Source organism: Carya illinoinensis, chromosome 8 (genome assembly GCF_018687715.1).
Source record: "Carya illinoinensis cultivar Pawnee chromosome 8, C.illinoinensisPawnee_v1, whole genome shotgun sequence".
Classification (NCBI taxonomy): domain Eukaryota; kingdom Viridiplantae; phylum Streptophyta; class Magnoliopsida; order Fagales; family Juglandaceae; genus Carya; species Carya illinoinensis.
The window spans coordinates 37,201,954-37,214,196 of record NC_056759.1 but is presented as its reverse complement, the minus strand read 5'-3'; the positions used below and the strand labels follow the sequence as shown (position 1 = coordinate 37,214,196).

The 12,243-nt window shown below is 31.1% G+C and overlaps 1 protein-coding gene across 1 annotated transcript; it reads left to right on the top strand.

Moving 5' to 3' along the window:
- The first annotated feature begins 4,472 nt into the window (after nucleotides 1–4,472).
- Nucleotides 4,473–10,642, top strand: LOC122318861 (probable disease resistance protein At4g27220). The gene is made up of 2 exons (XM_043136565.1): nucleotides 4,473–4,617; nucleotides 6,893–10,642. Exon 2 carries the CDS (start codon nucleotides 7,253–7,255, stop codon nucleotides 10,448–10,450), a length of 3,198 nt encoding a protein of 1,065 aa, XP_042992499.1. The 5' UTR covers nucleotides 4,473–4,617; nucleotides 6,893–7,252; the 3' UTR covers nucleotides 10,451–10,642.
- The last annotated feature ends 1,601 nt before the right edge of the window (nucleotides 10,643–12,243 follow it).

The following is a 12,243-nucleotide window of genomic DNA, read 5'->3' as shown; positions in this document are numbered from 1 at the left end:
TTGGAGCTTCCGTTAGTGTATTTTATGTGTATATGCAGTTTTCACTTTTTTTTTTTTACATGCATTTTTTTAATGCTTTTAAATTGTTTTTAAAAAGAAATTTAGAATATCATTAAAAAATATTTCTTTAATTATTAAATAAATAAAAATCCTAGTGTAAGCCTCTAGTGGAAAAACTAGCATTTTCCACATAATTATTAAGAATTTGTACACGCTAATACTATATTTAAAATTTTCGTAATTTCTCATGATGTATTAATTTGAGCAGGAAAATAGTTAGAGTTCCTTAAGATTGTGTTTGTTTGTTGAACTAAACTCAATCCATTTCAAATTAACCATTGATAAGATCCACTATTTTTTTAATTGTCTATAAAAAAATTAAATTTATCTTAGCTTATTTTATATATTTTAATCTAAAAAATTAAACTCATGTTAATGTAGCAAGTTATTTTTCCAAACTCTATAATGACTTCTAAATGAAGAGGTACATGTGCGGATGTAGGTCCTACCTACAAGATTCTATATTGGTCGTGATCCATGTGCAAAAATAAACCCACTTCTCTAATGGGTCTCATGATACTTATTTTTGTCATTTGCTAACTCATTTCCTTGCATTATTTTTTTTTTTCAGAAAATGCTAATATAACGCTTGGATTTATTCTTTTATTTTGATTGTTCATATATTTAATTTTTTTATTTAATAATTAAGGAAATAACTTTTAATGTATTGATGTATTTTTTTTTATTTTTTTAAAATATTTAAATATGTTAAAAAATATGAAAATAAAAAGAAAAAAATACAAATACAAATTTGTACTAAACGGTATGGCGAGCGGTCATTGCTGAGTAATAGCCTAGCATTACTTATTATTATTTTTTTTTAACTGACTTTGCTGCTTTTTCATCCGATATTCTCGATCCACCCTCTTTACATAGCATTATTGTCATCTTTTATTGAAGTAGAGTTTGGATAATAAGTTAAGATTAAATAAATTAAAATAAAAATTAAAAATTAAATAAAATATTATTTAAATATTATTATTATTTTAAAATTTTAAAAAATTATAATAATAAAATAAAATAAAATAGATAAAACATTATTGTAGTGCCTATCTTCCTATGATCGACTTTTATAATTTATTCCACCCACAATTTTTAATATCACAGTTTTATCACTTTTATCCTAATTTCCTTGCTTTTCAATTGCCGGTTGATTTGATGGGACTACACTGTTGTCACAACGCTTTCATGATCTGCGACGACTTGACCACCTACCCAATTTGGATTTCGGATAGCCAAGACTTGTACAGGTATAACTTGAAATTTCTGTTCAACTTTCAAGATGGGATGCTTGAGTAATGGTATTGAAATAGTTAAATGTAAATAAAATCTAAAATATATTTAAATTTTGTATAAATGATTTGTATTGGATTAGATTTTGAACTACAATATTTTAAAAGAAATTTTTAAATTAGAGAGTAACTATTCACCAATCAAGCCTATATTTTATTTACAAATAATCAACAATTTTTTTTTTTTAATTTTCACTAGTAAATAAGGCTATATTATAATTTATGTCCAAAATTTTCAATAAAAAGGCATATATCCATATTGATCTCGTGCATGCATGAGTCTTATTAATTATATGGGACCATGCTATTAAACCTTCCCGTACATACCGCTTGACAACCTACACTTTTTTTTTTCTTTATATCTTTAAATATTTTTAAAAAACACAAATACATTAATAATAACTTTTCTAAACATTTAAAAATAAAAAGCAAAATATGCAAGTGATCAAATTCGTGGACTGAACCAGGGACAAATTAGCATTTTTCAAATTATAAGAGTAATGCTACTATATACCCTCTAATTTATACTATTCTCTTTTTCTTCTTGACGTGGCACTTAGTTTATTAAAAAAATTAAAAACACAAACATAAAAAGAGAGGGAATCTAAGATTTTAATCTTTTGACTTTTTATATTTTCAAGCACCATTTTGTACATGTTTGAGATTGCGATAGAAAATATAACATATAGGTTATAACTTTAATATTTATAATTTATAGTTTAAGTTATAATAAAAAAGTTATTCACTGTTTGGTAACCATATAGTTAAATCACGTTCAAACATGTCACATTTATTTGAAAAAAATTTTTAAAAACACTTTATAAGATAAAAAAGAATGATTATTTGATTTTGCAAAGATTATGACCATATTTTTGAAAATTTGAAAGTTGTAATTATCTGAAAGTTATATTAATATTTTAGCTCGACAATTTTTTTTTTTAGAAATTTAAATTACGTTAAGCATTATTCAGAAAAAACACATAGTTTTTCCGAATAACAATATCCAAACAACCTGATTTTTTTATTAAAGAGCTTTTAAAACTATTTAAATATTTTTTTAACACTCCTAACATAATCCCAAATAGACCTTTTAATTTAAGAAGATTTTTCCAACCCGCGGATTAGGTGGAAAGCCTTATGGTATATGGTGTGTGGATGATGAGTAGAATTTTTTCCTATTTTAAACAAAAACTTCTAACAAGTCCAAATGAGCACTTCCCATTAAAAAGAAGGAATGTTCAAGGACTTCTTTGGATAATGAGTTAATCTAATCATTATAACTTTACTAAATTTTTAAATAAAATATAATAAATAATTTAATTTTTATAACTTTTAAAAATAAAATTAATATTTTATTAAACTTTAATTTCATTTCAATCATTCTCCAAACTATTCAATGGAATAGAGGAAAATAGTGAAGGCAAAAGTGGTTATGCTGCCTAGGCTTGACCGTTCTAGTTGACCGCAGGTCAAAAAAAAATTTATTTTATTTATTTCATAATTAATAAAATGATTTTAAGTGTATTGATATATTTTTATTTTTTAAAAATATTTTAAAAATGTAAAAAAAATTAAAAAAATGAACTGAATAGCATATCAAGTGATAAGAGCTGAGCAGTACAGTAATCCTCTCTTACAGTGAAGGGAATTTTTGCAAAATTTAGACAATTTTGCAAATCTGTTAAAGGAGACTGCCCACCGATGGATACACACCCACGTACGGACTGCGACAGTGAAAAATAAAATCAAAACGCAGTTTTTCTGTTTGGTAGGCCCTTAATATCATTTATGATCATATGTCATAATGCTTCTTTTTCAGCTTTTGTTTTTTTCTTTTTTACCGTCTTACTTTTTTTGATTGATTGTTTTAAGTGTTTGCATTTTTTCCTCGATGAGTATACTTCTCTCCCATTAATATTAATATGCACTATTAAACAGCAATATTGAAGAAGATAGCGATGCACATGACTCATGAGCCAGATAAAGATAAAGAGATTCCACTGGCTCTACCGGCTTTTTCTTCCGATATTATCGATCCATCCTTTTTATCGGACAGCATTATTGTCATCTTTGATTTACTTTTCACTCGGGCGGAATCATGCACATGTATGGCTGGGGCCATGAAACCTTATCACCTACTTACCGTTATCTTGACTTCTGAATTAGATACTTTGAATCTTCACAACTACTCTGGATTGAAGGGGCCGGGATGACCGAGAATTAACGAAAAATATTCAAATTACTCCATGCATGGTCATCTCGCCATCTGAATTTATTACACAGACTCCCCAAGACTGAGATCTCTTTCTTGTTTTTCTTTTCGAGAAGCACTTGGAGCCGGTCGAGTGTCAAGTGGTTTTTTACACCACAGCTAATAACAATATGCCACACATGAATTTCAGTAATATTGTGAATAGAGCCGCATGTAGCAAATCACAACTCCTCTCTTCTCCAGTTTTATCTTCCCTCTCCTCCTCCCCCCACCCCCATCGGCCGCCTCCTCTGCCTCTCTCTGAAAAAAAATTGTCACGTCAGCCTCCTCCCTTGTAGCTTCCGAAGAATCTGAGAGATTGTTATTCCACAGGGGTTGATCAGGATCATACAAATAAGCTCATTTGAGCATTTTATCAAACATCTTGCATCTATTCCCATTTTTTAATACAGCAAACCAACCCAGCAATCTAACCTTTCCTCATTACATCACAACAAGCATTCACCATTACATCACAGTTTTCATTTATTAGGTTCATCACAGCAAGCATTTACGCAGATTCATAACAAATTACCAGGGAATACACAGCAAGAATCGGTATAAACAAAATAGAAGAAAATTCTGAAAATTCTTCCAAGCATTTACGCGGCCTAATGTTAAAAAACAGTACTCAATTATCTAATTAAAGAAAATGACAATTATAAGACATTTTGACAATTATAAGACTTTTGAACAAATTATGCATCGTACGTACGTGTTTCAATGGAGGAGTGCCTCGGAAGGGTCCAGAAAATGTATAAGATTTTGATAGTCCAGAAAATGGATTAGATTTTAAAATGTGTGGAATCGGAAGAACCGAACGAAAACGAAGAAGAAAAAAATAAACAGACGAGCGGAACGAAAAAAGAGAGGAGTTTTTGTTTCTATTTTTTGGCTCAGGTTCGTGGTCAAAGAAGTGGGTTGAGAACTCTTCCACACAGTGCTGCTATAACATTTACTGTTGATTGGCACCCGACTTTACCCATTTCCGTTATTGGATCAGCTGATAACTCGGTATGAGCAACATCTACTTTCTAAATGCTTCTCACTTCTGCACGTCTTTATGCTTGGTCAGTTAGAGCGTTTAATGAAGATTTTACCTGGTCTGCATCCAAACAGGCTATGTTTTATGTATTTTGTGAATGAATCTTGTTAGATTATAATCTGATAAGTTTTCATAGATGTTCTACTTTGAGAATTGGAATGATGATGGATGCCGTTGTGTACGCTGGTGGCTTTAGAAAAGACTAGATTATTAGGTGGATCTTAGGTCAAAACTACCAAGTTTGAACAGGGGAGGCAAACGTTGTTGGAGAGTGTGAGAGAATTTTAGGTTGTGGACCTGCCTAATCATGCTGGTCATGACCCTTGTTAACTAATTTATATAATAATCCATTCTCGTCATCTCATCTTAATGTCTTGTGGGGATTGTTTTTTTAAATAATATCAATTATTTTGACTTCTCAGGCATCTACAGCTAATTAATAAAGTATGGCAGAAAAATGACGGACCAAATGATAAAATTAAGTGTCATGAGACCCACAAAGTAGCAATAAAATTTGCACATGGAGAATATGGAATCTTGCAGGTAGGCAGTGGCGGAACCACGTTGTACTAAGGCCCCCCTATAACTTCTTGAAATCATAAAATATCTCCGAAATTTTATACATAATTTTATAAATATAGAAAATGTCTCTCTAAAATTTATAATCTCCATATATTTTTTAAAAATTTTTAAAATTTCAATATATCTAAAAATGTCTCTCTAATTTTTTATAGTCTCAAATTTTTATATAATTTCTATATATAATCTATATTTTCAAGGACATGGCTTTTTCAAAATTAAAATTAAAACTAAGTTTATGATAAATAATAAACTTATTAATTTAGATTTTAAAGTTTTTTGTTATACAATATTGAGTTTCTTAATATGAAATATAAAGTGAAAATATAAGAGAAATTATTTAAGGTCAATTATCTTTATAAAAAATAGTTGATAGTTATGATTTTATGATTTTTTAATCTCTTTTTAATTTATATAAGAGAAATGATATATGCAGTGAATTTTCAATCTTTGCACACGATATCTCTTCAGACTTCATTATTATTTAAATTATAAATCTTAAAATAAAAGCTATATTTTGTATCGCAATTTCGAACGCGCACTTGGATAAAAGTAAAAGCACAAACAGGCTTCAAATCATACAACCCACGGAACAAATTATTAAGTGCATTGATTTTTCTCTCGAGCCAACAATAAAGCTCAGTCAATTTATGATTGGAGATTTGAGGTCAAAGTGATGGAGTCTTAAAATATAGTCCGCTAAAAAAATCAGCCCAAAACTAAGATATATTAGCTTCATAAAAGTAAAAGGTCAAAAAAAATATAGAGACAAACGAATAACAATTTAGTGAATATAAATATATATATATATATACACTTTATATCTTTATATATGAGAAATTATAGAAAAAATTAGATATTACTACTCGTGGTGTGTAGATATTAGAAAAAATTAGAACCTTTTTTTTAGATATTAGAAAAAATTAAAAAAAAAAAGTGTAGTGTAGTGATGAGGATGATGAGTAGCAAAACTTTGTATAAGAAAAAATATCATCTTCACACACCACACTTATTTTTATTGTTTTAAATTTTTTTAAAAACATTTTGGTTTTATTTTTCATAAACTAATTGAATTCTTCTATTTATCATGCATGCATAACACATTTTGTAAGAGAAAAAAATAAGAAAATAAAAAAAATTATGTATGATATGTGATGCGAGGATGATGAGTAGAATTTTTCTTTATAGAATAGCATGACACCCCCACAAAGGCCACAATGATGCCACCAATGGACACCAACGACTTATGACAATGAAAAATCAAATCAAAACTCATTTTGGTCTAATTTGGATAGTGAGTTGAGATAAAATTTGAAAAAATATTATCAAAATATTATTTTTATTTTAAAATTTAAAAAAGAGAAATTGTGTATTATATTTTGTTTAAAAATTTAAGAAAATTATAACAATTAAATAAGATAAACTGAGATAGTTTCGTTGTCGAAATAGACCTTAATTTGGTGGGTCGTGTTATCATTCCAGTCTTTCATGCTTTTTTTTTTTTTTTTTTTTTTTTTTTCTTTCTTTCTTTCTTTCTTTCTTTCTTCTGTGTCTCATTTTATTTATTGGTTGTAAAGGTTTGCTTTTTCCACCATTATTAGTCAATTATATTTCCAATTTGGTTTTCAAAAGTTATTGTAGTGACGGCTTTTATAATCTTACCAGCTCCTAATGTGTACACAAATTTGAATGCTCAGCACATAACGTACTGCCTGGAGGTTCTGTCACTGACTTTGGGTGACCACTTCATTTCTTTGTTTTTCCTGAAGGTGTGTTTTGCTTGCTACTAATATTCACTCATCATCTTGTGGAATGAATAGCCTCGCCCCTCCTTAGGCTGTTTGTTGGACTCATTTTGCCTCTGAAGTACTCTCACTACCAAAGTCCGATCCATCTTCATTTTCCTATTCTCTATTTTCTCCATCTTTGCTTTTCTTATCTCTCGTTGGTACAATAGTTATTTGGTTGCTTTTCTACTTGCACAAAAATCCAAAAAACCAAAAAAAAAATTCCACCGGAACAAAAATGGCAGAGAATATCATTATTTCAATTGCAGCGAAAATAGCAGAGTACACTGTTGCACCTGTTGGACAGTGGCTATGCTATTCATGTCACTACAACAGCAACATAGAGAATTTGAAGAAACAGAAAGAGAAGCTGCAATGTGCTCGTGAAAGGGTGCAAGATTCAGTTGATGTTGCTTTTAGAAATGAAGAGAAGGTTTTTTCTTATGTTAGCAAGTGGTTGATAGATGTAGATCACATTACAAAATTGGCCACCACAAAACTTCCTGAAATCGAAGAAGAAGCGGGTACAGGGAGCTCTAATGCGTCATGCCTAAACTTGAAACATCGACATCAATTAAGTCGAGAAGCAAAGAAGATTGTGGAAGATATTGCCCAACTTTTTGCCGAACTTCATAACAACGGAAACTTTGAAAAAGTTTCGAATCCTGCTCTTCCTTCAGAAGAAATGGACTACAACAGCAACATGGAGAATCTGAAGAATCAGAAAGAGAAGCTGCAACATGCTCGTGAAAGGGTGCAACAATCAGTTGATGCTGCTTTTAGAAATGGTGAGGAAATTTATCCTGATGTTAGCAAGTGGTTGATAGATGTAGATCGTATTACAGAATTGGCCACCACAAAACTTAGTAAAATCGAAGAAGAAGCAGGTATGGGGAGCTCTAATGCGGCATGCCAAAACTCCGAACAGCGGCATCAATTAAGTCGGGAAGCAAAGGAGATTGTGGAAAATATTGCTGAACTTCTTGAAAATGGAAACTTCAATGGAGTTTCCTATCGTCCTGCTTTGCAAGAAATGGAGACTCCAATAAACATGGATTACATGGCCATGAAGTCGAGAATGGCAGTGGTGGAGGGGATTATGGAGGCGTTGAGAAGTGCTGATATCTACAAGATCGGCGTGTGGGGGATGCCCGGAATTGGAAAGAGTACTCTGATGAAAGAAATTGCCAGACAAGCCAGGGAAGAAGGCTTATTCGATGAGGTGGTTGAGACACTTGTGACAAATAGCCCAGTTATAAGGAAAATTCAAGGAGCGATTGCATCCATGCTAGGTCTAAATTTTGATCAAGAAACTGATGAACTAGGGAGAGCAAGTCAGCTACAACGGAGGCTATCAAAGGACAAGAAGATACTAGTTATCCTGGATGATATATGGAAAGAACTTGATTTACAAAAAATAGGAATTCCTTCAGAACGATGCAAAGTAGTAATGACATCAAGAGATCGTGATGTATTAATTTGTGGAATGGGCACCCAAAAAGAAATTGAACTTAAAATTTTACAGAAAGAAGACGCTTGGAACTTATTTGAGATGAGGGCGGGTGAAATTGTCAGAAATCCTAAGGTGAGTGGCATAGCAATTGAGATAGTTGAAAAGTGTGCAGGTCTTCCTATCGCACTTGTAACAGTTTCAAAGGCATTAAAAAATAAGAATTTAAGTGAATGGAAGGATGCCCTGCGCCGATTAAAAAGACCGGCTCCCGAACACGTCACAGAGATGTTGAAAACCATATATTCTCCCATAGAGTTGAGTTATGATAATCTGGAATCTCGGGAGCTAAAATCCCTCTTTTTGCTTTGTGCTCAATTGAGTAACTTCCTTCACTATCGCGATTTGTTGATATACTCTTATGGTTATGGTTTATTTCATGGCATTAATACATTAGAAGAAGCCAGAGACGCGCTACATACACTACTTCGTAAATTAAAAGACTCTTGTTTACTGCTGGAAAATTCCAATGGATTTTGTATGCATGATCTTGTTCGTGATGTCGCTACAATAATTGCATCAAGGGATTGTAATATGTTTGTCATGAGAGACGATGGTGGGCTAAAAGTATGGTCGGATGTGGATGCACTCAAAAGATGCAAGGCGATCTCTATTTTTTATGGAGATTTTGATGATCAACTTCCCAATGAAATGGAATGTCCCGAATTAATATTCCTCTTTATTGATTCTAAAGTTAGTTCTTTGCAGATACCAGACACTTTGTTTCAAGGGATGAAAATGCTCAAAGTTTTGGATTTGACGGGAATGCTACTTTCATCACTTCCTTCGTCTCTTTTTTTCCTTAGAAACCTACAAACATTATGTCTGGATAACTGTGCGTTGGAAGACATATCTGGCATTGGAGAACTCCAGAAATTAGTTGTTCTTAGTCTTCTTCACTCTAAAATTTCAAAATTGCCAAGAGAAATAGGGTCATTGGTTCGTTTGCAGTTGTTAGATTTGAGCCATTGCTCCAAACTTGAGATGATTCCTCCAAATGTCATATCAAGCTTGGTCAAATTAGAAGAATTGTATATGGGAAACAGCGTTGTTCAATGGGAGGTTGAAGGTCTCAATGATGAAAGAAAAAATGCCAGCCTTGTTGAGCTAAAGCATTTGTCAAAACTGAACACTTTAGAGATACAAATTCAAGATGTCAGCAAACTACAGAAGGACTTAAATTTCGAGAAGTTGGAGAGATACAAAATATGCATAGGAGATGTCTGGCACTGGTCTGACAGAGTTCAATCCTCAAGAACACTAAAACTCAAGATGATGAATTCAAGCATTCAATCAGAGTTTTGGAACAAAATGCCATTGAAGAGAACGGAAATTCTTCATTTAGAGGGCTGGTTGAATGGTGTTATGAGTGTTATACCCGAAATGGATAGAGAAGGATTTCAACGAATGAAGTATCTCGGCATAAATAATGGTGTTGAGCTTAAGTATGTCGTTAACTTGAGCACATCGGTTATTGTGTTTCCTACCTTGGAGACATTCATTCTTAGTAATATGATCAGCTTGGAAGAAATTTGTCAGGGCAACATTCCATTGACATCTTTCAAAAACTTGAAAGTTTTGAAGGTGGAAAATTGTGAGAAATTAAGATTTATCTTCTCATCATCTATAGCCAGAGGCCTTTCACTACTTGAAGAACTGAACATAACAAGATGCAACAACGTGGGTGCAATATTCGTGAAAGAAGAAGAAGACGGAATAGAAGATCAGGGAGATATGATGTTGTTCTGTCGACTTCAAACCTTAGTGCTAAAGGATCTTCCAAAGCTCGTGGGCTTCCTAAGCACAATAGAAACCAATTCAGAGGGCAACCTGCATGATTTTCAGCTGCCGCTTCTACATCATCAGGTACATTACACAGTATGTAATTATTACCCAAAAAATATTCCACACATTACACAAGCATAAACATTTATAGTTGGCATTCATTGTGACCGAAGTATAATTGCATGCGCCTCTATTACGTTGTGGCGGAAGACGCCTACAGCTTAGTCTTAGGGCATAAAAGTACTTAAATTTGAAAACAAAAATAAGATGGGACGACTTGTCTAAAATAATTTTGAAATAAATAGCCGATTACATAAAAATGAAATTTCGCAAGTGTTGTAGCATGGCAAATGAGTATTTGCTTTGACATCTCGATAAGTATCCTTAGGAGTTAAGATGAGAGTTTTACAGGTTGATTAGAGGGAAAATAGGAATTACTATTCTTTGTTTTTTCTTCTCTGTTGAATTACTAATCATTTAAAATCTCAAAATAAAAAAATCAAATGGACTTAATTGAGATAATAAATACAATATAATGGAAAGTCTTTTTAATATATGTACGTGAAGGGTTGTAATATGTTAATAAAATAAAAACAAAGTGATGAGGTGGCTCACTATAATACGAGGAAGAAGCTTCAAAAATTATATAGGTTTTTTTTTTTTAATATATTATATAGGCAATAGATATCACTATTATTAATAAAACAAAGGACTAAAAACAAAGAGGCAACTGTAAGAAGCACTCTGCAACAAAAGTTATGGTCTAACTATTGTCATTATATATTTTTATATTTCTAATTTGAAATATATAATAATGATAATAATAATAATAATAATAATAATAATAATTCTATTCAAAAAACCTTGTCTATTAGTTAGACCGTGACTTTTGTTGCAAAGTAACACTCAGAAATTGATTCAAGTGGTGGCAACCTTGGTTTTGGTAGTATTTTGTCTCCAAAGTTAAGGTTCAAATCCTTGAATATAAACAATTCTTAAGAACTATGAACTGGAAATTTTTCCACATTTACATCCCAATATTATAAAATCATTTTGATTTCTCCTTAAGTTTAATTAATTAAACTTTACCAACTATAAATTTAATTACAATCTTTACCAATATTATAAATTTAATTCATTAATCTTTACAAATTATAAATTTAATTACAATATTAATCATTATTAAAGAATACTCAAATTTGATTATTCTATATAAATTAAATGACAAAAACATAAACTCGTATATATGTTTTTTAATGCATTTATAAAAGTGCATGTTAAAGTCCCATTGTTTGGACTTTTTCAAAGTGGTACCGGCCGTGTTTTAATTTTTTTTTTTAATAAAAAAAAAGATTCGAATCTTTTTCCGTCAAGATAAGTTCATCAAAATTACAGTGCCAAAAATGCCACTCTTTCCACCATAATCAATAATAGAATAATACATGCAGTTTATATATACATTCAACATTCTAAAAAGATTAAAATATATATATATATATTAAAAATATAATTGTAAAATGGTCAAATTTTGCTTTACTACTTTTAAGTTGGGGAATTAAATTGATGTGTTGTTACTAAGATGAAACCTGCATGCATTCAGATATAGCTTGAATTCCATGACTTGCTAACTTTAATTAATAGATTTTATATATTAATGCTTAAGTTGTTCCACATTATATAACTTCAATTAATGTTAAGCCATACATATATAAAGTACCAAAAGATCAGTACGAACTTTCTTCCTTAATTGGTTATAGCCCTTTTTTTAGTTTTTTTTGTTAATTGGTTATAGCTGGTTCTGTTATGACGTTGGATTAGTACGGGATATCATGTCTTAACTAACTACTCTTTATCCCATGAATTTTACAGCACTCATTCCCCAGCTTGGAGACACTGCTCATTTCGGACATAGATTCGTTAGAAATTATATTTGG